At 38.9% G+C, this 27,443-nt stretch overlaps 1 protein-coding gene and 1 pseudogene across 1 annotated transcript in view; one reads left to right on the forward strand and one right to left on the reverse strand.

The window, feature by feature from the left end:
- Nucleotides 1-1,888: 1,888 nt before the first annotated feature.
- LOC123850277 (uncharacterized) overlaps nt 1,889-27,443 on the reverse strand; it is a 31,053-nt gene continuing 5,498 nt past the window's right edge. Inside the window, exons 5-9 of the mRNA XM_045883678.3 lie at nt 26,408-26,560; nt 8,194-8,290; nt 5,001-5,063; nt 3,668-3,817; nt 1,889-2,142 (exon numbers count right to left, since the gene is read on the reverse strand). Coding sequence (XP_045739634.1) covers nt 1,889-2,142; nt 3,668-3,817; nt 5,001-5,063; nt 8,194-8,290; nt 26,408-26,560 — 717 coding nt within the window. The remainder of the gene's footprint in view (nt 2,143-3,667; nt 3,818-5,000; nt 5,064-8,193; nt 8,291-26,407; nt 26,561-27,443) is intronic.
- LOC123849696 (large ribosomal subunit protein eL8-like) lies at nt 12,764-15,202 on the forward strand (annotated as a pseudogene).

Here is a 27,443-nt window from a genome sequence, read left to right on the forward strand (position 1 = left end):
CTTGGCTGGACCTACCAAATCCTGATGCCCTGTCCTTCCGCATCTTTGACCAGGCACTTTGCACATTTTCACAGCAATAATCCCAAGCCTTCATAATTCTTTTCTTATCCCACTCCCATATTCCAGCTCATCTGCTCCCTTATCCACCTCAGCCCTTCTTCCCTCTAGCCAAGGTAACATTCTCTCAACTATTCCCTATTAAATCCTTCTGCCTCCAGTGGTTTCTGCACCAGTTTTCCTTTAAATGTGATTAAGACTGATTTTCCTGAAGCACACGTTCATTCTATCACTTTCCTCAAGTTGTTCCCTTGTACGTTACTGATCAAATGCCAATTTCTCAGACTGGCACTGAAGGCTCATGCTTAACCAGCCTTATGTTACTCATCCAATCTTGACATCCCACAGCTTTATCTTACTTTCTCCTATGATGAGAAAGGAAGACAAAGAACCGGTATTAACGCAGCATCTGTCATAAGCCAGGACTTTGACATGTCACCTCACCGAATTGTCACCTAAAGCTCATTCTATGAAGGTGGAAACAAAAGCTCAGGGAGCTGACGTAACTTTCCCAAGGTCTCAGATAAAGTAGGTGGCAAAAAAGGCCCAAATCTCGGGTCTGCTGATTCCAGAGTCCTTGTTCATTACGTTGTATTGTCTGGTTAGCGCAACCGGTCTGCCCACTACACTTACTCTTCCTTCAGCGTCTTCCCTCTTTGTTTTTCTCCTCTTGGAATACACAGTCCCTCCTCCCTGTGAAACTAAGCCCTCCATGCTCTAAACACTCAGGCCAAACCTGACTGATTTACTTTATTCTTTATCCACGTATTTTTTCTGTCATTCAATGTTCCTTTCTATTTCCTTTTCCTTGCGTTATCTTCTTCATAGCATTTAGTACGATCTCATTCATATTCATGCCGATCTCTACATGAATAATTCCTGTGTCCACACACCCACCCAAAGATTTATGGACGGTCCATATGCATTAGGTAACACACTAAGTGCTGAGGAGACAATGAGGAGAGAAAACAAGGACGGATGGTGGTCCCTCCCAAAGCTTACAGTCTTTTGGAGATGGCAGGTAAATGACTAGATCATTATAAAATGTGGTTAAGTGCTCGCAAAGGAAGAGGCAGTGTGCAGGGGCGGAAGAGGGCAGACCTCGTTCAGATGAGGAGGCTGAGAAAGGACCTTGTGGATGGACAAGTTAAGCAGAGGCCCAGAGGATGAGGAGGATTGAGCCACGGCAAAAGCAGAGGGAACAACAGGCAAGGAGGCTCTGGACAGGGGGCCAGGGGACTGTGAAGGGAACAAGCGACAGGGTGGAAGACAGGGGCACAGGCCAAATCAGGCAGGGTCAGCAAACTAACCGAAGGCTTTTCATCAAAGCAGGGCAGAGACAGGACTGGATGTAAAAAAGTTATTCTGGGAGTTTGGGGGTGAAAAATAGATTTGGGGGGTTGGTAGAAGCAGGGAGACTGAGCAGAACGACAGTGCAACAACTGGGGACAGAGATGGGGGTGGCCTGGACCTGGGCGAGGGCAGGAGAGGTGGAGACAGCACAGACTCAGGCTATGTTCCTGAGGGAGAGCCGATGAAACAGGTGCACTGCTGAGACGAAAACGAGCACAACAGGGAGACTAATGACGGCACCCAGGTTTTCGGTTGGTGCAGGCAAAACACCCGCCTGAGTGGACTGTAGCCAACTACCATGTTGCAGGGAAGATGGGAGCTGGCGGGGTGGCAAAGAAACGATTCTAACCCTGGCAGGGGCAAAGCAGGGGAAGGCCGGGGGGAGAGCTGACCGCCTGGAGGTCCTTCGGCACAACCGTCCCAGCCTGGGTGCTCCTGAGCCCGCGGGCTGCAGGGCTACGAAGTGGTGGTCAGAGGCTCAAACTTCAGGGGTTACAGTCTCTCCTTCTGGGACTGCATTTAATGCATACAGCGAAGGGAATACTTTATTCCACTTTTCTCTCAACAGCTTGGGCACTGACTGGTCAACGAAGTGCAAGAGAGCTACCAAATACTTGCCTTTATGACTCAGCACGGGGCCAAAGTGGTAGTTACATTCTTCTACTCTGCCGTGTTTGCCTGCGGGCGTCACACCATATATCTTCCCACAACGACAACATACCTTCCTGGAAGCTAAAACAAAGGAGAAGTGAAATTATTCATGAATCTACGGAGAGAAAAGAAAAATGGATCAAAGTGCAGGGAATGAAGGGCCTGTGCATTCTTGATCATGCACGGATCACACACCCAGGGCTGACCATGAAGTCACAGGAGAAGCCACAGGGCTCATCAGAGGAATACCTGCGGGTGGCCTGCTCACGGCACCAGGGCCCCCTCCTCAAACAGCATCCCCTGTCTGTCCCCAGAGCCAGCCTAACGCCAGATAACTGTGGCATTAGCCCCACAGTCTGACTGTACCCAACTTGATTAATTACCTGTGTTAGTACTCAGTAGCTCCTGAAATAAGCAAGTCTTTCTTATTATTTTATCCCTTTTAGACATATAGTGACCTGTATAAATATTAAGTCACTGAGCGTATATCTGAGCTTTTCACTAGACCCACTTATGAATAATATTCCTCAAACTGGCTCTGATGATGAAAGCAACTCTTATCTGAATGTCTACTGTGAGCGTCGTCTGAGGCACGCACTGTGCCAAGCATTTCACATGCATTCCCGGGACAGAGTCTCACAACAAGCGGATGGGGGAGCTTCTATTATCCAGAACTGGGAAAACCAAAGCTGGGAGAGGTTAAATGACTTATCCACATCCAACCAGCATGCAAACCCAGATCTGCCTTCCTCCTTCGGAGCCCATGTTCTTAACTGGGGTAAGGGTTTAGGAAAAAAAAAAAAAAAGGTATCACAAATGGTGAAGATAATCCTGAGAAAAATTCTAAAGATACCAAAGATAAATATTTTGTAGTCACTGAAAAATATTCCTGTAACTACATTTCAAACTCTAATGGACCTAAGATTTGACAGTTGTGGTGTTAAGTATCCTATATTTTCTTTTTTTGGCGGGAGAGGAATGAGTTTTAACTAACCATGCCTAGCATTTAGAGAAAACGTGTAATAATAATACCAATTGTAAATCTTTTTTTTTTTTTTTTTTTAGATTTTATTTATTTATTTAACAGAGAGAGAGAGACAGCGAGAGAGGGAACACAAGCAGGGAGAGTGGGAGAGGGAGAAGCAGGCTTCCCGCTGAGCAAGGAGCCCGATGTGGGGCTCGATCCCAGGACTCTGGGATCATGACCTGAGCCGAAGGCAGATGCTTAACGGCTGAGCCACCCAGGCGCCCCCCAGTTGTAAATCTTTTGACAAGAATTCCTAATGAAAGCATACGAAGTATTCAAAACATGACACTGCATATGTGTATGAATAGTAGTTAGGAGTAAGGACTCTAAAATCAGACTCCTTGGGTTCAAATCCTGGCTCTACCACTTATTTTCAGAGGGACCTTTGACAAGTCATTTGACCTGTGAATAGAGGCAATGCTCGTACTTACCTGAAATGATTATTAAGATTTGATAAAATAAATTATGAAAATAAGATACACTACTTAGATACTCGAAATGAAGTGGAAAGGGAAATAATCCTTTCAGTGTTCTAACCTTAATAAGTAGCGAGGATCATTTTCGGTCCCATATACTTACTGTCATTTACAAGCGCTTTTGTCATGCCTGAGGTTAAAAGAATACTTCCTGGTTTGTTAGGGTTGGGCTGGGGATAGTTATTTTCATGTAACTGTTCTTCAGTTAGAAGGTAGTCTTTCAGATGTCTGTAGAGAATAATTCCTGTGAGTACTAAGAAAAAAAAAAAAAGGACTGTTCAATAAAATTTAAATAGCATGTTTTAAAGGAGTGGTAAGGTTAGAGTCTATTAACCCTTCCAGACATGAAAAGCTAGGATGCTGATTAACATTAAGTAAGACAGTAGCCTAAAAGAATCCGAGTCTCCATATCCTCTGACAAAAAGAAAAAAAAAATTATATATATATATATATAGTTCCCTGCATCATCTGATGTCCTATACTTTGGATAAGAGAAGGGAAAGTAAGAATCAGATCAGTAATAGCTAGTGTGTATGCCAAACTATCCTAATGACTTTGATTTAAAGTTTATATTAACCCAGAAGGGCAAACATATTGACCTCGTTTTTGTAGATGAGGGAAATGAGGCTCAGAGAAATGAGGACACATGACCAAGGGTACACAGCACAGTTGATATACAAACTCAGATCCTCTGGTTCCAAATCATGCTTATTGATTCTTAATAGTCACAGAGATAAGAAGAGTACAAAAGCTTACAAGTGGTAAACATGGTGTCTTTCACACAGGCAAAATCATGAGTTCAAGGATCTCTTCCCAACATCACTAACCCTTAAATCCCCTCATACTAATGGATTCTTAAAATTTCTCCTATTATTTCAAACTGGCAGAATTCGCTAGACCACCTTTGGCGAACCCTTCTGTAAAAGGAAGAATTCTTCTGTGTGAGAAGTATTAGGAAATTCTAGAAGTACCTACTTTGTTTCAGACAAGTACTTGGAGGACAAGTACTACCACCTGGTTTTATTCAAAATACAACCAAATTCAAGTAACACCTTTTCTCTAGCTTCTTGCTCCTCGAAGTTTGTTATAAATTCAGACTTTGAGGCTGTTCCCAGACCCGCTGAAGCAGAATCTGTATTTTAACAAGATTCTCAGGCAATTATATGCAAGTTAAGTTTGAGAAGTATGACTCTTGCTGGCTGGCTATATGTTAACTCTCACCCTCTCAAAAAAAAAAAAAGGTTGAGAATTCAAATGCTGCCTAAGTAGAGCCCATTTTTTTCCTGTATTTATACTAATTTTTAAAAAGGATATCAAGTATGCACGGTCTGCAGGTGATCCTTCATAAACAACAGTTTAATAATTACATTATGCTGCATTTAGTTCTCCTTTAAGGTGATAAGGACAAGGGTTTGTCATCATTACACCAAGCTTACCACTTCTCTTCTCATTCTTTTTCAATCCAGTTGTTTTGTTGCTGTTACTGCTTCCAGACACATCTAGAACATACAAGAACTTTTCTCCTGAGACCATGAATTATCATTGTCTGCTTCATAAAAAAATACAGAACACAAAAAAGGTGTATAGCATAGTCAAGACTTTATTTTTACCTTAAAACAAGCACCCAACAAGTGAGATCAAATAACTTCATAACCAATTCCAACTTGAGAAAAAAGTTAAATTTACTGAACTACTAAAAAGGCCAGGGCTTCATAGTTTCCAAAGCTAATATATTTTGTATATTGGCTAGAGTATGTCTAAATGTGAGTCAATGAGTTTTCATCATCATTGACTACAACTCTAACAATTTGCAAATCATTTCTATTTCCATTACAAATATCCAAAATATGTACTTAGACCTCTATGTTCAATTTCTGTGTGCTATATTTAATATGAAAAGAAGGGGGGGAAGTTAGAATACTATAAAAATACTAACCTAAGCGACCTTGTATATTTTTTTTAATTTTTATTTTATTAAGTTTTTTAATTCCAGTATAGTTAGCTTACAGTATTATATCAATTTCAGGTGTACAATACAGTGATTAAACACTTGCATACGTCACCCCATGCTCATCACCAAGTGTAGTCCTTAGTCCCCATCATCTATTTCCCTCATCCCCCCACCCACCTCCTCTCTGGTAACCATCAGTTTTTCTCTCTATAGTTAAGAGTTTGTTCTTTGGTTTGTCTCTTTTTTTCCTTCGTTCATTTGTTTTGTTTCTTAAATTCCACATACAAGTGAAATCATATGGTATGTGTCTATTTTTTACTTACTTTGCTTAGCATAATACACTCTAGATCCTTCCTTGTTGTTGCAAACAGCCAAGATTTCATCCTTTTATATGGCTGAGTAATATTCCATTGTGTGTATATATGTATGTGTACATATATGTATTTATATAAAATATAATGTATGTATATATCTTCTTTATCCATTCATTTATCGATGGAAACTTGGACTGCTTCCATAATTTGGCTCTTATAAATAATACTGCATTAAACATATATGTGCATATATTCTTCTGAATTAGTGTTTTCTTATTCTTTGGGTAAATACCCAGTAGTGCGATTACTGGGTCATAGGGTAATTCTATTTTTAATTTTTTGAGGAACCTCCATACTGTTTTCCATAGTGGCTGTACCAGTTTACATTCCCACCAACATTGCACGAGGGCTCCCTTTTCTCCATATCCTCAACAACACTTGCTGTTTCTTGTGTTTTTGATTTTAGCCCTTCTGACAGGTGTGAGGTGATATCTCATTGTAGTTTTGATTTATATTTTCCTGATGATGAGTGATGTTGAGCATCTTTTCATGTGTCTGTTGGCCATCTGTATGTCTGTATGTCTTCTTTCAAGAAATGTCTGTTCATGAGACCTTGTATATTTTAATGCACATTTAAGTCTACTTCAAGTGCTGTATATTTTTTAAATGCCTTAAAGAAATTATAAAGTTTTTATATTCTTGAAATTAGAATAGCCTTTGTAAGCATAACACAAAACCCAGAAACCAAAAAGGAAAATACCTTCCATATTATTAAAAACTTAATAAGGCTGAAGTACAAGCAACAAACTGAAGAAAACATCTGCAACGCATTTAAAGGAGATATGCAAAAAGCTGTTGCAGATGATAGGCCAATAACAAAAGGGGGCAGAAGGATGCAAAAAGGAATTTTAAAAGAGAGAGGAAAAGGAAGTCTTCATAGTAATAAAAAAAAGACAAATAACTTCATTTCTGGCCTATTCTTTCACACTCTGAAAGAGGATAAATGATTAACTTTTGCAAGGTGTGAAGACAAATACATATACTCCTACCTTATTAGTGGGGGATGTAAAGGGCAAACATTTTCTGGAGGCAGTTAGCAATATTTACCAATTTTAAACATGCAGACCCTTTCTGCTAGCTACTCTGTGCAAGGAATTTATGTTAAGGATATATCTGCTCTAGTATGAGGAAATGTCAGAGTTCACACTCCATTAATCACAGAACTTATGGTAGAAAAAACATGTAATCAACTTAATACTCAGATGCATTCGTTTCATCTGTATTACACATTCCATACAATGGAATATCAATACTATAGGTTCTACACAATCGACTATCACATAGTCATTAAAAAGCATGGTACAGATCTAGATGTTAACACAGATTCTAGATTGACTAGAGACTTCTATGATACCTTATTCAGTGAAAAAAGTCAGACTATACATAAAATGATTGTATTCATTTAAATCATTAAAATATATATTTCTATATTCACTTTATATAATTACCCCCTTATATGGGTCTATATAGGAGATTTCGAAGAAGGCTGCCTGGCTGTGTTTTTAGTTTAGTTTTTTTTTTTTTTTTAAGAGACAGAGCATGGGTGAGAGTGGGGGAGGGGCAGAAGGAGAGGGAGAGAGAGAATCTTAAGCAGGCTCCACACCCACCATGGACCCCAAAATGGGGCTCAATCTCACCACCTGAGATCACAACCTGAGCCGAAATCAAGAATTGGATGCTTAAACAACTGGCCAACCATGTGCTCCTAGCTGGGTTTTTTTTTTTAATGCTTTTCTGTATTATTTGAATTCATGCTATGTATTCTCGGTGAGGGTGGTACTGCCCCTGCGCAAACAAAATTGGCTCTTGTGGGATAAAAAAAACCATAGCTATTACAATGGTATGTGGCTCTCCAAAACTCAACCTTACCCAACAAAATATTATCCCTTAATACTTAATCTTACTGGGGATTGTAGAAAAACAATGGGGTGGTAGAAAAAACAATGGGGTGGTAGAAAAAACAATGTCTAAAAAGAGGCCTGAGGGGGAACAATAATGAAAAAAAAAAAACCAAACTAAGAAATACTATTCCACATGGAATGAGTTACTTTTAAAACCAAAAACCAAGTTTAAATATCTCCGTGATAACCGCTCTTGAGGAGGCTATATTCCTTTGTCTAATTCCAAATCTGATTTGTTATTTTCAATCAAATATCCCACTTGCACATTCTACTCAAGAGAGTATTTTAAAAATACATTGCACTGGATAACTAAAAACAATCCTGCTAATGAAAACACACATTCAGTGGCAGGTATTCATCACAAGTTTTTATCTTACCCCTTGATTAATTAAGAAGAAATTACCTTGATGGCTCAGCTTCTTAAGAGTATTTATTGCTATGTTCACATACATATTTCTACTGCCACAGCGTTCATAAATGGCCTTTTCTTCTATTTTAGCCTAGAACATGAAGTGAATAATAAAAAATATCAAATCTCAAGTCTATGGATAATAAATATCATTTATGATATAATGGAATAAATATGGCAAGATATTTAACTCAAGGGATGGGGGAAATGGCACAAATAAAAAACACATTTTTGGGCTTATGGTTTTTGAGAGAAAAGAAAAAAATAAACTTATCCCATATATCAAATCCAAGTACTAGATACTTATCGTCACAAACTAAAACCACAGTCTAGAGGGCACAGTGCAAAAAGCCTAGAGTGTATATAAATTCATTTGATTCTCAAAGGGAGCCCCTAATGTATCAAAGGCATATACTATTATTCTCATCTAAAAGGTGAGGAAACTAGGCTCAAATTGCTAAAGACTTTGCTTAAGGTCATACAGCAAAGGGAAGACAGGATCCTCTTTTCATTATCTTTATTTTGTATGTTACTTCTCTAAAACTATAAAGTAATTATTATTTTTATACCAGGACTCATTAACATAGGTCAGTAAAAGAAAAAAAATGATATATGACAGAAACAAGTAAAAGGGATAAAATAATAATAAATAGTATATTCTATTAATACTTTATTGAGCACCGAGTATGTGCAAGTTTGGTATCAGCTCATTAACTATTTTCTCAATCTTCATTGTGATTCTGTGAGCATGGGTGTCATCATCACTAAGATATATGAGGCTCAAGAAAAAGTAAATATCTTATTGTTGCAGAGCTAGTAACTGAATCCAGGTGTGCCCAAACACAAAAGCCAAGACTCTTCTCACTATACTAAACCTCATAGAGAGAGAGCCATGGGTAGGGTAGGGGGGTGAGTTGGGGAAAGTGGAAAAGAAAAAACCAAACAAAAGGTAACACTTCTCTGTGAGAGACTCTTTTTTTGTTTGTCTTTGCTTTACCATTATTCTTTAACCAATATAGAATCCTAGAAGAGACAGACTTCCGGAATGGCAGAACAAGAAACTTCATGAACTCACCATCCCATTAAAGTAATAATAATACTGGCAAAACAACCCAAAGTGACCGTTTCAAAACTCTGAAAATTAACGAAAGCCACAGAACAAACTGAAAATTACCTAAGAGAAGCTCCTGAACCTCGGTAAGACAGTGGGGTCTGTACCGTCTTAGCTTCAGGCTTTTCCCACCCCCCACTCCTCACCCCCCAGCTTACTGGTATAGCGGTAAAAAGTTGGCAGCCTGGTAGCCAAAAGAGGACAGACTTCTCTTATAGCTACACAATCAGCATCATCCCCAGAGCACAGTCAATATTTTGTCTGAAGGAGCAGCTCCCTGGAAAGTCTCTATTCCCAAGGTGTTGTTGGTATTTGACGTGACTCAGAACTCAGCTCATGGGGGGAAAACCCCTATTCCCAGGGTGCTATTAAAACAATAGCAACTGGGTGGCAATATGGCAGCTACCTAAGGTTATGATTTCCCGTTGGACAAAGAGGAACCTGGTCAGGAATTTTTTTTTTTTTTTAAATCTTGGAGACCTAGATGACCATAAAGAACTTTGAAGAGCTCTAACATATTCCTGGGGTTTAAAAGGTGGCCCAGGAAAGACCTGAGAAAAGAGAAGGCCTTATAGCGCTGTTCTTGAGGCCCTGGCACAAGCAGGAAGTAAAAGCTAAGGCTATCGACAAACTGCGCTGTTTTAGGGCATGTCTTCTCACACAGAGCCCCTTGGCAAAGGGAGGAAGACATACAGACAAGACACTGAAGAAAATTTTCTAAACAGTCATTGGCTGACCAGTAAGTTATGCTGACAGAGGGTGACCCCACTGAAGCCAGCCTTAAAAAATAAAAGCAAGAACTTAAAAAACAATGCTACTAGAAAACTTAGTGGCCATATACTGAAAGGAATACAGAACCTACAGAATTAGTCCAGTAAAGTCACTAAATAAGTAGGTAGCAACAAGGAAAACAACAAAAATCTAGCAACAACAAAATATATCTGACACCAGGGTTATCACAATATACTATTTAACCATACAGTTTTCAACAAAAAAATTATGAGTCATGTAAAGAAACAAAAAAGTATACCTTATAGGAAAAAAAAAAAAACAAAAACGAGACAAGAGAAAATGTCACTGAGGAAGTCCAGATTTTGGACTTAGTAGGTAATAGGCAGACTTTGTAAATACGTTTAAAAAATTAAGGAAACCATGTTTAAAGAATGAAAGAAAATGGTGTCTAACCACATAAAGAACAGGAATAAAGAGAAATTTTAAAAATAAAAAAAATTAGAAGTTCTGGAGTTAAAAAGTATAAAAATTGATATGAACAATTCACTGTTAGGGCTCAACAACAGGTACACTAGATGGTTATTTGAATCCATATGAGAAGTAAAGAATATTGGCAAATATAACTCCATAGGAAAATATAAAAGAATAAATGTGTTTGTAATCCTTTTCTACTTTAACAATAGAGCAGTAATTATAAAATTGTGTTGATAAGCTTATAATATATAATGTTGTCAACTGTATGGCAAAAATGGTATAAAAGAGGGTGTAGGAAACACTGGGAATTTTTATATATTATTGAAATGAAGGTAGTTTTAATCTGAACTAAATTGTTATAAATTAAGATGGTAACTGTAATCCTCAGGGCAAAAACTAAGACAGTAACTAAAAACACATAGCCAAAGAAATGACATGGACATTTAAATGGTACACTAGAAAATATCTACTTAACACAAAACAAAGCAATAATTATAGAGAAAATAAAAAGACACAAGACATATAGAAAACAAATAGCAAAATGGATTATGTAAATCCTCTTGCTGGCCATTAGTTATTAAATGTAAATTTATTAAATACTCTAATCAAAAGACAGAGACTGGAAGAATTGGGAAAAATATACTTAACTGAATACTGTCTATAAGATAGACACTTTAGATTTTTTTTTTAAGTAATCTCTACACCCAACATGGGGCTCGAACTCATGACCCTGAGATCAAGAGTTGCATGCTTTACCAACTGAGCCATCCAGGCACCCCAAGATAGACTCTTTAGATTCAAAGAACAAACTGGTTGAAAATAAAAGAAAAAAGAAGTACTTTGTAAGTAGTAAAAGATATTTGGAGTGGCTATACTAATATCAAAGTAGATTAAAAAAATTTTTTTAATTTAAATTTTAGTTAGTGAACATACAGTGCAATATTGGTTTCTGGAGTAGAATTCAGTGATTCATCCCTTACATACAACACCCAGTGCTCATCACAAAAAGTGCCCTCTTTAATATCCATCTAGCCCATCCCCCACCCACTGCCCTCCAACAACCCTCAGTTTGTTCTCTATCATTAAGAGTCTTATAGTTTGTTTCCCTCTCTCCTTTTTCTCTTTTCCCCCTTCCCATATGTTCATCTGTTTTTTTTCTTAAATTCCACATGAGTAAGATAATATGGTATTTGTCTTTCTCTGACTTATTTTACTTAGCATAATATATTCTAGCTCCACTCACATCATGGCAAATGGCAAAATTTCATTTTTTTTTTTGATGGGTAATATCCCATTGTATATATATACCCACATCTTCTTTTTTTTTTTAAGATTTTATTTATTTATTTGACAGAGAGAGACACAGAGAGAGAGAGAGAGGGAACACAAGCAGGGGGAGTGGGAGAGGGAGAAGCAGGCCTCCTGCTGAGCAGGGAGCCTGATGTGGGGCTCGATCCCAGGACCCTGGGATCATGACCTGAGCCGAAGGCAGACGCTTAATGACTGAGCCACCCAGGCGCCCCTATACCCACATCTTCTTTATCCATACATCAGCTGATGGACTTTTGGGCTCTCTCCATAGTTTGGTTATTGTTGATAATACTACTATAAACATCGGAGTGCATGTACTCCTCGAATCTGTGTTTTTGTATTCTTTGGGTAAATACCTAGTAGTTCAATTTCTGGATGGTATGGTAGTTCTATCTTAAACTTTTTGAGGAACCTCCATACTACTCTCCAGAGTGGCTGCACCAGTTTGCATTCCCACAACAGTGCAAGAGGGTTTCCCTGTCTCTGCATCCTCACCAACACCTGTTGTTTCTTGTGTTAATTTTAGCCATTCTGACAGGTGTGAGGTAGTATCTCATCATGGTTTTGATTTGTATCTCCCTGATAAGTGATGTTGAACATCTTTTCATGTGTCTGTTGGCCATCTGGGTGTCTCTTTGGAAAGTGTCTATTCATTTCTTCAGCCCATTTCTTAACTGGATTACTTGTTTTTTGGGGTGTTGAGTTTGATAAGTTCTTTATATATTTTGGATACCAACCCTTTACCAGATAGGTCATTTGCAAGTATTTTCTCAGCCCATTCTGTAGGCTGAGCTCTGTTAGTTTTGTGGGTTTTTTCCTTTGCTGTGCAAAACCTTTTTATCTCGATGAAGTCCCAATAGTTCATTTTTTGCTTTTGTTTCCCTTGCCTGAGGAGACATATCTAGTAAAAAGTTGCTACAGCCAAGGTCAAAAGAGTTTCTGCCTGTGTTCTCCTCCAGGATTTTGATGGTTTCCTGTCTCACATTTGGGTCTTTCATTTATTTTGAGTTTACTTTTGTGTATGGTATAAGAAAGTGGTCCAGTTTCATTCTTCTGCATGTTGCTGTCCAGTTTTCCCAAAACCGCTTATTTAAGAGACTATCTTTTTGCCATTGGATATTCTTTCCTGCTTTGTTGAAGATTAGTTAACCATACAGTTATGGGCCCGTTTCTGGGTTCTCTATTCTGTTCCACTGATCTATGTATCTGTTTTTGTGCCAGTGCCATACTGTCTTGATCACTACAGCTTTGTAATGTAGCTTGAAATCCAGAATCATGGTGCTTCCAGTTTTGTTTTTCTTTTTCAGAATTGCTTTGGCTATTCAGGGTTTTTTTTTTTTCTGGTTCCATACACATTTTAGGATTGCTTGTTCTAGCTCTGTGAAAAATGCTGTTGGTATTTTGATAGGGATTGCATTATATGCGTAGATTGCTTTGGGTACTATAGACATTTTAACAATGTTTGTTCTTCCAATCCATGAGCATGGAATGCTTTTCCATTTCTTTGTGTCCTCTTCAATTTTTTTTATAAGTGTTCTATAGTTTTCAGCATACAGATCTTTTACCTCTTTAGTTAGGTTTATTTCCAGGTATCTTATTCTTTTTGAGACAAAATAGATTTTTAAACAAAAGTTGTTACTAGAGACAAAGACATAATAAGAGAGACATTCTATCAGGGAGACATAATAATCATAAACAAATATGCCTGTAATAACAGAGCACCAAAATACAGAAAGCAAAAGCTGACAGAACTCAAGTAAGAAATAACAATTCAACATTAAGAATGGAGATCTCAAGTTTCTCTCTCCTCCAGCCATCCAAGATGCCAAAAGGGAAGAAGGTGGCCCTGGCCCCTGCTACTGTGAAGAAGCAGGACGCCAAGAAGGTGGTCAGTGCCTGTTTGAAAAAAGTCCCAAGAATTCTGGCATCAGACAGGAGATCCAGCCCAAAAGGGACCTCACCCACTTGTCAAGTGGCCCCACTACATTCAGCTGCAGTGGCAAAGGGCTACTCTGTATAAATGTTTAAAAGTGTCTCCTGCAATTAATCTGTTCACCCAGGCCTTGGACCACCAAACAGCTACTCAACTGCTTAAGCTGGCCCACAGACCAGAGACAAAGCAAGAGAAGAAGCAGAAATTGTTGGCCTAGGCTGAGAAGAATGCTTCCACCAAAGGGGATGTTCCCACTAAGAGGCCTCCTATCCTTCCAGCTGGAGTTAATACTGTCACCAAGTTGGTGGAAAACAAGAAGGATCAGCTCATAGTGATCCCACATGATGTGGGTCCAGTTGAGCTGGGTGTCTCCCTGACTGTCCTATGTTGTAAGATGGGGATTCTCTACTGCACTAACAAGGAGAAGGCCAGGCTGGGGCATCTGGTCCACAGGAAGACCTGTACCATTGTCGCCTTCACATAGGTTAACTTGGAGGACAAAGGAGCTCTGGCTAAGCTGGTGGAAGGCATCAGAACCAATTACAGTGACAAATATGATGAGATCTACTGCTCTGGGGAGGCAACACTGTGGGTCCAAAGTTGGTGGCTCACAATACCAAGTTGGAAAAGGCAAAGGCTAAAGAACTGGCCACCAAACTGGGTTAAGTGCACACTGTTGAATTATCTGTACATAAAATAAAAAGTTCTCTTTGAGCCAGTGTCAAGGAAAAAAAAAAAAGAGAAAGACTTCAATACTCTATTTCAATAATGGAAACAAGTCAGATGGTGAAGAAAATAGATATTTCAACAACACTATGAATCAACTATCCCTAGTGGATATCTATAGAACAGTCCATGCAACAACAGAATATATATTCTTCTCAAGCACACATGGAACATTTTCCAGAGCAGACCTTGTGTTAGGCCATAAAAAAATCCTCAATAAATTTAAAAGGATTTAAATCACACAAAGTATGTTCTCTGACCACAATGGTATTATATTACAAGCCAACAATAGGAAATTTGGGAAATTCAAAAAAAAATATGGTAATTAAATTAAATGACAGGGCAAAGAAGAAATCACAAAGGAGAGTTAAAAATTGAGACGCGGGCGCCTGGGTGGCTCAGTTGGTTGGGCGACTGCCTTCGGCTCGGGTCATGATCCTGGAGTCCCAGGATCGAGTCCCATATCAGGCTCCTTGCTTAGCGGGGGGTCTGCTTCTCCCTCTGATCCTCCCCCCTCTCATGTGCTCTCTCTCTCTCATTCTCTCTCTCAAATAAATAAAATCTTTTAAAAAAAAAATTGAGATGCATATAAATGGAAACACAACATACCAAACCTTTTGGGATACAGCTAAAGCAGTGATTAGAGAATAATTACTATTGCAAATGGCTTTACTTAAAAGATCTCAAATAAATAACTTTGCCTTCCATCTTAAACTATAATTTCAGGGGTGGAGCAAGATGGCAGAGGAGTAGGAGACCTGGATTTTGTCTGGTCTCAGGAATTCAGCTGGATAGGGATCAAACCATACTGAACACCTACAAACTCAACAGGAGAACAAAGAAAAGAATAGCAACAACTCTGAACAGAAAAGCGACCACTTTCTGGAAGGTAGGACGTGCGGAGAAGTGAATCTGAGGTGATATTCAGGAGGATAGACGGCGGGGGAGGGGTCTCCGTCGGCCACTTCTGGCAAGTGATAGAGCCGCGGAGCACAAAATCAGAACTTTTAGAAGTCGGCTCCACTGAGGGACATCACTCCAGTGGCTAAGTGGGGGGTGGAACCCTCGCGGGACAGTGTGGTCTCAGGACCCTCAGGGTCACAGAAAGAACGGGGGTGCCTGAGTGTGACAGAGCTCCCAGGTATCGGAGCGGGAAAGCCGGCTGCAGAGATGGAGCCGAGGCGCGGGCTCTCAGCTCGGGGTTGCCATAAACCATGATCCACGGCACAGTCGGGCCACTGCTCCTCCAGCAGGGACCCAACAAGCGGCATATCCAGGGAGACTCACCTTCCTCCCCCCCAGGAGGAGAGGCGCGGGAGCGCACTGCAGGGATCTGCTAGGTTTGGAGACTCCACACGGGGTCGGGTGCCAGAGATAGAAATGCGCGGTCACAGGCCAGGTGAACACAGAGTGCAGCCGGAGACCGGAGAGACGGGAGTGACTGACGGCTTTTCTCTGGGGGCTCACTGAGGAGCGGGGCCCTGAGTTCTCGGCTCCTCCAAGGCAGAGATTGGGAGGCCACCATTTTCACTCTCGGCCTCCAAAGCTGTACGGAAAGCTTGCAGGGAACAAAAGCTCCCGAGAGCAAACCCGAGCAGATTACTTAGCCCGACCAGCAAGGGCGGGGCAGTTCTGCCGATGGCAAAGACATTTGGGAACCATGGCAACAGGACCCTCCCCCAGAAGATCAGCAAGAACAGCCAGCCAAGACCAAGTTTACCGATCAATGAGAACGTCAGAACTCCAGTGCTAGGGGAATACTGCACATAAAATCCATGGCTTTTTTACCATGATTCTGTAGTCTTCCAAACTTTTTTTTTTTTAACTGTCTTTTTTTTTTTTTTAATTTTTCTTTTTCCCTTTTTCTTTTTTCTCTCTTTCCCTTTCTTTTCCCACTGCTTCAGGTCTTTTCTGATTTGTTTAGAGTACATTTTCTGGGAACGTTGTTACCCTGTTAGCATTTCATTCTCTCATTAATCTATTTTCCTCTGGACAAAATGACAAGACGGAAAAAATCACCTCAACGAAAAGAACAAGAGGTAGTACCGACTGCCAGGGACCTACTCAATACGGACATTAGTACGATGTCGGATCTAGAGTTCAGAATCATCACTTTAAAGATACTAGCTGGGCTTGAAAAAAGCATGGAAGTTATTAGAGAAACCCTTTCTGGAGAAGTAAAAGAACTAAAATCTAACCAAGTCGAAATCAAAAAGGCTATTAATGAGGTGCAATCAAATATGGGGGCGCTAACTGCTAGGATAAATGAGGCAGAAGAGAGAATCAGTGATATAGAAGACCAAATGATGGAAGATAAAGAAGCTGAGAAAAAGAGAGATAAACAACTACTGGATCACGGGGGCAGAATTTGAGAGATAAGCGATACCATAAGACGAAACAACATTAGAATAATTGGGATCCCAGTAGAAGAAGAAAGAGAGAGAGGGGCAGAAGGTATAATGGAGCAAATTATAGCAGAGAACTTCCCTAATTTGGGGAAGGAAACAGGCATCAAAATCCAGGAAGCACAGAGAACCCCTCTCAAAATCAATAAAAATAGGTCAACACCCCGACATCTAATAGTAAAACTTACGAGTCTCAGAGAAAATCCTGAAAGCAGCTCGGGAGAAGAGATATGTAACCTACAATGGTAGAAGCATTAGATTGGCAACAGACCTATCCACAGAGACGGGGTAGGCCAGAAAGGACTGGCAGGATATATTCAGAGCACTAAATGAGAAAAATATGCAGCCAAGAATACTATATCCAACTAGGCTGTCACTGAAAATTGAAGGAGAGAGAAAAAGCTTCCAGGACAAACAAAAACTAAAGGAATTTGCAAACACGAAACCAGCCCTACAAGATATCTTGAGAGGGGTCCTCTAAGCAAAGAGAGAGCCTAAAAGCAACATAGACCAGAAAGGAACACAGACAATATACAGTAACAGTCACCTTACAGACAATACAATGGCACTAAATTCCTATCTTTCAATAGTTACCCTGAACGTAAATGGGCTAAATGCCCCAATCAAAAGACAGGGCTATCGGATTGGATTAAAAAACAAGACCCATCGATATGCTGTCTGCAAGAGACTCATTTTAGACCCAAAGACACCCCCAGATTGAAAGTGAGGGGGTGGAAAACCATTTACCATGCTAATGGACACCAAAAGAAAGCTGGGCTGGCAATTCTTCTATCAGACAAATTAGATTTTAAACCAAAGACTGTAATAAGAGATGAGGAAGGACACTATATCCTACTTAAAGGGTCTATCCAACAAGAAGATCTAACAACTGTAAATATCTATGCCCCTAACATGGGAGCAGCCAATTATATAAGGCAATTAATAACCAAAGCAAAGAAACACATTGACAACAATACAATAATAGTGGGGGACCTTAACACCCCCCTCACTGAAATGGACAGATCGTCTAAGCAAAAGATCAACAAGGAAATAAAGACTTCAAATGACACACTGGACCAAATGGACTTCACAGACATATTCAGAACATTCCATCCCAAAGCAACGGAATACACATTCTTCTCTAGTGCCCATGGAACATTCTCCAGAATAGATCACATCCTAGGTCATAAATCAGGTCTCAACCGGTACCAAAAGACTGGGATCATTCCTCGCCTATTTTCAGACCACAATGCTTTGAAACTAGAACTCAGTTGCAAGAGGAAAGTCGGAAAGAACTCAAATACATGGAGGCTAAAGAGCATCCTACTGAAGAATGAATGGGTCAACCAGAAAATTAAAGAAGAATTAAAAAAATTCATGGAAACCAATGAAAATGAAAACACAACTATTCAAAATCTTTGGGATGCAGCAAAGGCAGTCCTAAGAGGAAAGTATATAGCAATACAAGCCTTTCTCAAGAAACAAGAAAGGTCTCAAGTACACAACCTAACCCTACACCTAAAGGAGCTGGAGAAAAAAACAGCAAATAAAGCCTAAACCCAGCAGGAGAAGAGAAATAATAAAGATCAGAGCAGAAATCAATGAAATAGAAACTAAAAGAACAGTAGAACAGATCAACGAACCTAGGAGCTGGTTCTTTGAAAGAATTAACAAGATTGATAAACCCCTGGCCAGACTTATCAAAAAGAAAAGAGAAATGACCCAAATCAACAAAATCATGAATGAAAGAGGAGAGATCACAACCAACACCAAAGAAATACAAACAATTATAAGAACATATTATGAGCAACTCTATGCCAGCAAATTAGATAACCTGGAAGAAATGGATGCATTCCTAGAGATGTATCAACTACCAAAACTGAACCAGGAAGAAATAGAAAACCTGAACAGACCTATAACCACTAAGGAAATTGAAGCAGTCATCAAAAATCTCCCAAAAAACAAAAGCTCAGGGCCAGATGGCTTCCCAGGGGAATTCTACCAAACATTTAAAGAAGAATTAATACCTATTCTTCTGAAACTGTTCCAAAAACTAGAAATGGAAGGACAACTTCCAAACTCGTTTTATGAGGCCACCAGTACCTTGATCCCAAAACAAGACAAAGACCCCATCAAAAAGGAGAATTACAGACCAATATCCCTGATGAACATGGATGCAAAAATTCTCACCAAAATACTAGCCAATAGGATCCAACAGTACATTAAAAGGATTACTCACCACGACCAAGTGGGATTTATCCCTGGGCTGCAAGGTTGGTTCAACATCCACAAATCAATCAATGTGATACAATACATTAACAAAAGAAAGAACAAGAATCATATGATCCTCTCAATAGATGCAGAAAAAGCATTTGACAAAGTACAGCATCCTTTCTCAATCAACACTCTTCAGAGTATAGGCATAGAGGGTACATATCTCAATATCATAAAAGCCATCTATGAAAAACCTACAGCGAATATCATTCTCAGTGGGGAAAAACTGAGAGCTTTCCCCCTAAGGTCAGGAACGCGGCAGCGATATCCACTATCACCACTGCTATTCAACATAGTATTGGAAGTCCTAGCCACAGCAATCAGACAACAAAAAGAAATCAAAGGCATCCAAATTGGCAAAGAAGAAGTCAAACTCTCATTCTTTGCAGATGATAGGATACTTTATGTAGAAAACCCCAAAGACTCCACCCCAAAACTGCTAGAATTCGTACAGGAATTCAGTAAAGTGGCAGGATATAAAATCAATGCACAGAAGTCAGTGGCATTCCTATACACCAACAACAAGACAGAAGAAAGAGAAATTAAGGAGTCGATCCCATTTACAATTGCACCCAAAACCATAAGATACCTAGGAATAAATCTAACCAAAGAGACAAAGGATCTGTACTCAGAAAACTATAAAATACTCATGAAAGAAATTGAGGAAGACACAAAGAAATGGAAAAACGTTCCATGCTCATGGATTGGAAGAACCAATATTGTGAAGATGTCAATGCTACCTAGAGCAATCTACACATTCAATGCAATCCCCATCAAAATACCATCCACTTTTTTCAAAGAAATGGAACAAATAATCCTAAAATTTGTATGGAACAAGAAAAGACCCCGCATAGCCAGAGGAATATTGAAAAAGAAAAGCAAAGCCGGTGGCATCACAATTCCGGACTTCCAGCTCTATTACAAAGCTGTCATCATCAAGACAGTATGGTACTGGCACAAAAACAGACACATAGATCAATGGAACAGAATAGAGAGCCCAGAAATGGACCCTCAACTCTATGGTCAACTAATCTTCGACAAAGCAGGAAAGAATGTCCAATGGAACAAAGACAGTCTCTTCAACAAATGGTGTTGGGAAAATTGGATAGACACATGCAGAAGAATGAAACTGGACCACTTCCTTACACCACACACAAAAATAGACTCCAAATGGTTGAAAGACCTCAATGTGAGACAGGAGTCCATCAAAATCCTAAAGGAGAACACAGGCAACAACCTCTTTGACCTCAGCCGAAGCAACTTCTTCCTAGAAACATCGCCAAAGGCAAGGGAAGCAAGGGCAAAAATGAACTATTGGGACTTCATCAAGATAAAAAGCTTTTGCAAAGCAAAGGAAACAGTTAACAAAACCAAAAGACAACCGACAGAATGGGAGAAGATATTTGCAAATGACATATCAGATAAAGGGCTAGTATCCAAAATCTATAAAGAACTCATCAAACTCAACACCCAAAGAACAAAGAATCCAATCAACAAATGGGCAGAAGACATGAACAGACATTTTTCCAAAGAAGACATCCAAATGGCCAACAGACACATGAAAAAGTGCTCAATATCGCTTGGCATCAGGGAAATCCAAATCAAAACCTCAATGAGATATCACCTCACACCAGTCAGAATGGCTAAAATTAACAAGTCAGGAAACGACAGATGTTGGCGGGGATGCGGAGAAAGGGGAACCCTCCTACACTGTTGGTGGGAATGCAAACTGGTGCAGCCACTCTGGAAAACTGTATGGAGGTTCCTCAAAAAGTTGAAAATAGAGCTACCATATGATCCAGCAATTGCACTACTGGGTATTTACCCCAAAGATACAAAAGTAGGGATCCGAAGGGGTATGTGCACCCCGATGTTTAATGCAGCAATGTCCACAATAGCCAAACTGTGGAAAGAGCCAAGATGTCCATCGACAGATGAATGGATAAAGAAGAGGTGGTATATATATACAATGGAATATTATGCAGCCATCAAAAGGAATGAGATCTTGCCATTTGCAATGACGTGGATAGAACTGGAGGGTATTACGCTGAGCGAAATAAGTCAAACAGAGAAAGACATATATCATATGACCTCACTGATATGAGGAGTTCTTAATCTCAGGAAACAAACTGAGGGTTGCTGGAGTAGGGGGTGGGGTTGGATGGATGGGGTGAGTGGGTGATAGACACCGGGGAGGGTATGTGCTCTGGTAAGCGCTGTGAATTGTGCAAGACTGTTGAATCTCAGATCTGTACCTCTGAAACAAATAATGCAATATATGTTAAGGAAAAAAAAAAAGAAGATAGCAGGAAGGGAAGAATGAAGGGGGGAAATCGGAGGGGTAGACGAACCACGAGAGACGATGGACTCTGAAAAAAAAAACTGAGGATTCTAGAGGGGAGAGGGGTGGGAGGATGGGTTAGCCTGGTGATGGGTATTGAGGAGGGCACATTCTACATGGAGCACTGGGTGTTATGCACAAACAATGAATCATGGATCACTACATCTAAAACTAATGATGTAATGTATGGGGATTAACATAACAATAAAAAAATTAAAAAAACAACAACTATAATTTTAATAGCACACCAAACCCAAAGAAAGTAGTAGGAAGGAAATAATAAAGAGTGGAAATAAATGAAATAAAGAATTTCCTAAAAGAGAGAGAACTAACAAAGCCAAAAGTTGGTGCTTTGAAAAGATCAACAAAATTGACAAAACTTTTGGTAGGCTGACCAAGAAAAAAAAGAAAGAAAACTCAGATTACTAAAATCAATGATGAGAGAGGAGGCATCAGTACAGAACTTACAAAAATAAAAAGAATTATAATACTATAAACAACTATATACCAACATATGAGAAAATTTAGATGAAATGGGAAATTCTAGAAAAATAAAACCTCCTGAAATTAACTCAAGTATACACCAAGAGATGAATTATTAAAAAGAAATTCCTACAAGCCCAGACCTCACTGATGAATTCTCCCAAATATTTAAAGAAGAATTTTTTTAAGAAGGAATTAATAGCAACCATTCATAAAATCTTCCAAAAAATAAAAGCGGGAACACTTTCCATCTCATTCTATGAGGTCATTATAACCCTGAGACCCAAAAAAAGAAAGTTACCACAAAGAAAACTATAATGTCCATCAACAGAGGAATAAAGAAAATGTGGTATCACATGTAATAAAATATTATTCAGCTTTCAAAAAGAATGAAATTCTGATAGGTGCTACAACATGAATCAACTTTGAAAACATTATACTAAGTCAACAAAGCCAGACACAAATGGACAAATATTGCATGAGTCCACTTAGATGAGGTACCTGGAGTAAGCAAATTCACAGAGACAGAAAGTAAAACAGAGGTTACCTGGAGCTGGGGGCAGAGAATGACAAGTTATTCTTTAATAGATACAGAGTTTATGTTTGGGATAAAGAAAAAACTCTGGAAATAGTGATGATGGTCAAACAACATTGTGAATGTACCTAACACCACTGAATTGTGCACCTAAAATGGTTAAAATGGGAAATTTTATGTCATGCATATTTTATCACAATAAAAACAACAGTAATATTTTAAAAAGAAAATTACAGACTGGTGTCTGTTAGATCTGATTAATATTGACACGAAAATCCTCAATAAAATTCTAGCACACTGAATCCAGCAACATAAAAAAGGATTATACACCATGACCAAGGGGGTTTATTCAAGAAATGCATTAGTTTAAGATAAAAACAAAAATAAAACACACACACACACACACACCCAAAACCAAAACCAAAACCAAAAAACCAACCCACAACAATGTAATATACTACATTAACTGAATACAGGACAAAAACTATATGACATCTCAAGAGATAAGAAAAATGTATTTAAGAAAATTCAACATGATAAGACACTTAACCTAGGAAAAGAAGGGAACTTTCTCAACCTGATAAAGGACATGTAAAAATAAAACATCCCACAGTTACCACTGTACTTAATGGACAAAGAGTGAAAGTTTTCCCTTTAAGGAAAGGAACAAGACAAGGATGCCCCCCTCTTACCACCTCTACTCAATATTCTACTGGAAATCTGTGCTAGGGAAATTAGGTAAGAAAATGAAATAAAATGTATCCAGATAGGAAAGGAAGACGACTATCTCTATTTGCAGATGACATGATCTTGTATAAAGAAAATCCCAAAGAATTCACTAAAAAATATTAGGATAAACAGGTACTGCAAACTTTCAAGATACAAGATAAAAATTATCAATTGTATTTTTATATGCCAGCTATGAACAATCTGAAAATAAAATTATAAAAATAATTCCACTTACAATAGTACTAAAAAGACTGTAATACCTAAGAATAAATTCAACGAAAAAAGTTTAAGACTTGTACTCTGAAAACTATAAAACACTGCTGAAAGGAATTAAAAGATCTAAATAAATGGGAAGACATTCCATGTTCATGGTTCACAAGACTTAATATTGGTAAATGACAATCCTTCACAAACTGATGTGCAGATTCAAGGCAATCAAAATTGTAACTCAGTATTTTTATAGAAAATAAAAGCTGAACATAAAAGTTATATGTAAATTTCAGGGACCAAAACAGTTTGAAAAATTTAACAAATTTGGAGGAGTCACGGTTCCAACTTCAATACTTACTACAAAACTACAGTAATGAAGATTGTGTGGTACTGACTGGCACAGGGTAGAAATAAGACCAATGGAATAGAATCTGAGTCTAGAATTTATGGCCATTTATATTTAATATTTATGATCAACTGGTTTTTGACAAAGATGACAAGAAGATAAAGGGGGAAGAATAGTCTTTTCAACTATGTGCTATGATAACTGAATATCCATCGCAAAAATCATCTAAAAATGGATCATATACCTAAATGTAATAACTAAAACTGTAAAACTCTGAGAAAAAAACAAAATAGGAATAAATCTTTGTGATCTTGGCTTCTTAGATAGGATGCCAAAAGCACAAGCAACAAAGAAAAACAAATGAATTGGAATACATCAATATGAATAACTTCTTGTACTGCAAATAATACCATTAAAAATTGAGAACATAACACAAAGAAAAAATATTTCCAAACGGTGTATCTAAGAGACTTGTATCCAGAATATATAAAGATCTCTTAAAACTCAATAATAAAAAGACAAATAAGTCAAAATATGTGCAAAGGATTTCAACAGACATATCCAAGAAGGTATCTAAATGGCCAATAAGCACATGAAAATATGTTCAACATCATTAGTCATTAGGGAAATGCAAATCAAAATCACAATCAAATACCACTTCATGCCCACTAAAATCAGGCTACACAAAAAGACAGATAATAACAAGCACTGGTGAGGATGCGGAGAAACTGGAATCCTTCACGTTGCTGACGGGCATATACAACAGAGCAGCACTCTAGAAAATAGCTTGGCAGTGCCTCAAGAAGTTAAATATGGAACTGACATATGACCCAATAATTCCACTCTTAGATATATCAAGAGAAATGTAGTTATTTGTCCATGCAAAATCTTATAATGTCCATTTATGCACCAATGTTCATTATTAATAGCCAATAAGTGGAAATAACCCAAATGTCCATCTACTGACGGATGGATAGGTATATACATAAAACAGTATTATTCAGCAAGAAGAAATTAAGTAATGATAACATGCTACAAAACAGATGACCCTTGAAAACAATATGCTAAGTGAAAACATTAAGCTGGTCACAACAGAATCCCATATTATATGACTCCTTTTTCTAGAAATGTCCAGAATAGCAAATTATAGACAAAGTACATGAGTGGCTGCCTAGAGCTAGGAGATATGGAGGGCTGGGGGAGGGACAGCTAAATGGCACAGGGGATCTTTCCGGGGTGATGGAAATGTTTTAAAATTGGTTGTAGTGGTTGTACAAGCGCCTGACTTGACAAGTATACTAAAAGTCACTGGAATGTGCACATTAATGGGGTGAATTAATAGGGTATGTGAATTATATCTCAATAGGGCTGTTAATAAAAAGAATTCTCGAGTTCTTCCTCACTCTTAATACAAGAGCCTGTTAAGGGCGCCTGGATGGCTCAGATGGTTAAGAGCCTATTAAGATGACAACTTCACTTACATCCCAAATGTTTCTAGCACCCGGACGCTCCCTGCTTTGTGAAGCGGCAATTTTATGGGCAGCCTATCAGTTATAAAGGTCTTCCTCCTAAGTGATGTGAAATCGGCCTCTTGTTGCATTCACTCATGGTCCATTTTATAACCTCCTAGAGCTGGGGCGCCTGGGTGGCTCAGTCGGTTAGGCAACTGCCTTTGGTCAAGTCGTAATCTCACGGTCATTGTATTGAGCCCTGCGTCAGGCTCCCTGCTCAGGGGGGAGTCTGTTTCTCCCTCTGCCTCTGCTCCTCTCCCTCCCCCCGTTCATGCTTGCTTGCTCTCTCTCTCTCAAATAAATAAAATCTTAAAAAAAATTTAAAATACAACCTCCCAGAGCTATGGGAATTAGCCTCAATCAGAGGCCTGATGGCACCAAGTCCAATTCTAGTGCTCAGACATGTGTTTGTCTAACAGTATTAAAAAAAGATTTTAACAGAACAATGCTTGAAAGATTAGAATTCCATAAATATTGGGCTTGAATTGCCAAATGGCAATAATCAGATGGAGCTAAGTAGTGTCTCTCCCCTTTAGACTGCACTCATTCTGTGTAGTGAGCCATAGTTCCCGGACTCCTTATTACTCACACAGTCCACACTGGTTTTTGAAGATGCACACAGGGACAAAAACTATAGTTCTTGCTACTGATTTGAAAGGTTTCATTTTGGAAAAAAGGTTTTGAGTAGGATTTGCAAACACAAGTGCCTCCAAGAGACCAGGCCTGGCCCATAAATAGGAGTAAATAGATGTATATAATAGGGAGTAGTGGGGACTGTGGTTCACTCAACAGTATATGCCCTATATAAAGGAGGGGAGACACTACTCAGATTAATATACTATTGGCCTTGATAAGAAAAGTATGGGACTAGGCCAGTTTTTATCACTAGAGTCACCAGGATACTCTTTACAACTTAAGAAGACCAGAAAAGTCCTCCAGAAACTGGTCCCACAGCCTGGTTTTGAAAAAGAAGTGAAAAGAAAATTAATGAAGTTGTTTGCTAATTGTGCCCCATGAGTTTTTTTATTCAATGTAATAGTCACAAAGTATGTGTATCTTCAGATATACTTTACTATTCAGTACTGACCTTGTTAAGAGCCTCATCCTCTGTTTTATAAACTCTCAGATACTTCTCAACAAAGAGGTTGACATAGCGTTGTCTTACTTCCTCAGGGACTTTGGAAGAGGATTCTGGCGTGACCAAAGCCCACTTCCGATGAGCCACCTTGTATTTCGGCATCTTGTTAAACACAGAATTGTTGGTGGGAGAAAAGAAAAACATGTATTTCTGTTTAACATTCCTACTATATGTATGAAAGAAGTAAAACTCTCTCAGGTAAGTTCTATAGCAGTTAAATTAAAAAATAATTTCAAGTTTTAAATTCATTAAAAATAGAATGATACAAGGCATAAAATGGCCTGCACTCACAAAAGTCTGCCATGAGACTGCGGAGTCAGGGCTGCACCCTGTGTGTACCCCACTGTAGCTGACCTGAGCACTCAGCTCCTCTCTCAACTTCCCACACCTGGAATCTTCGAGCTCTGATGTGGTCCTCCGCTCAGCAAATAGGAAAGTTTGTCACTTACCCATTCTTAAAACCAATACAGGTCCCAATGTCAGTTACCATTTCACAAAGAAAAATGCTCAGACTTAAATAAAATTTATGAAGGATTTGTGCCTACTCAATATTAACATGATGCGAGCTATCAAAAATTTTAGCATGCCTTTTGAGGAACTTATAAAGACGCTGAGAGCTCTAAAATCAGTTAATCTGCCTCACTTTGGGCAGGGGGAAGCCAATGTTACACTTCTCTGGAGTTGTTGATGTTTCTTTGGGGGGGGAAAGCCTTAAAATTAACAGGTAGTTTTCTGCTGAAGAATACTTAGTAAACAGGAAAAAAAAAAAGTAATTTCCACAAATAGGAGAAAAATAACTAAAGAGGGAAGGTTATACTACCGTATCACTGATAGCCTTATTTACTGAAGGTCTGCCTGCCTTCCCCACCCCTTCATATACATACACCTGGACACCCCTCACTGGATGTTTCTTGAAAGGTATATTCCAATGTGAAACTTTCCTTTGAAAAAGCTGTAGGAGTCTTTTTTTTTTTTTTTAGATTTT

The sequence above is a fragment of the Mirounga angustirostris genome, unplaced genomic scaffold, assembly GCF_029215605.1.
Source record: "Mirounga angustirostris isolate CCGP_5_RB_7025 unplaced genomic scaffold, mMirAng1.0.hap1 SCAF_15, whole genome shotgun sequence".
Classification (NCBI taxonomy): Eukaryota; Metazoa; Chordata; class Mammalia; order Carnivora; family Phocidae; genus Mirounga; species Mirounga angustirostris.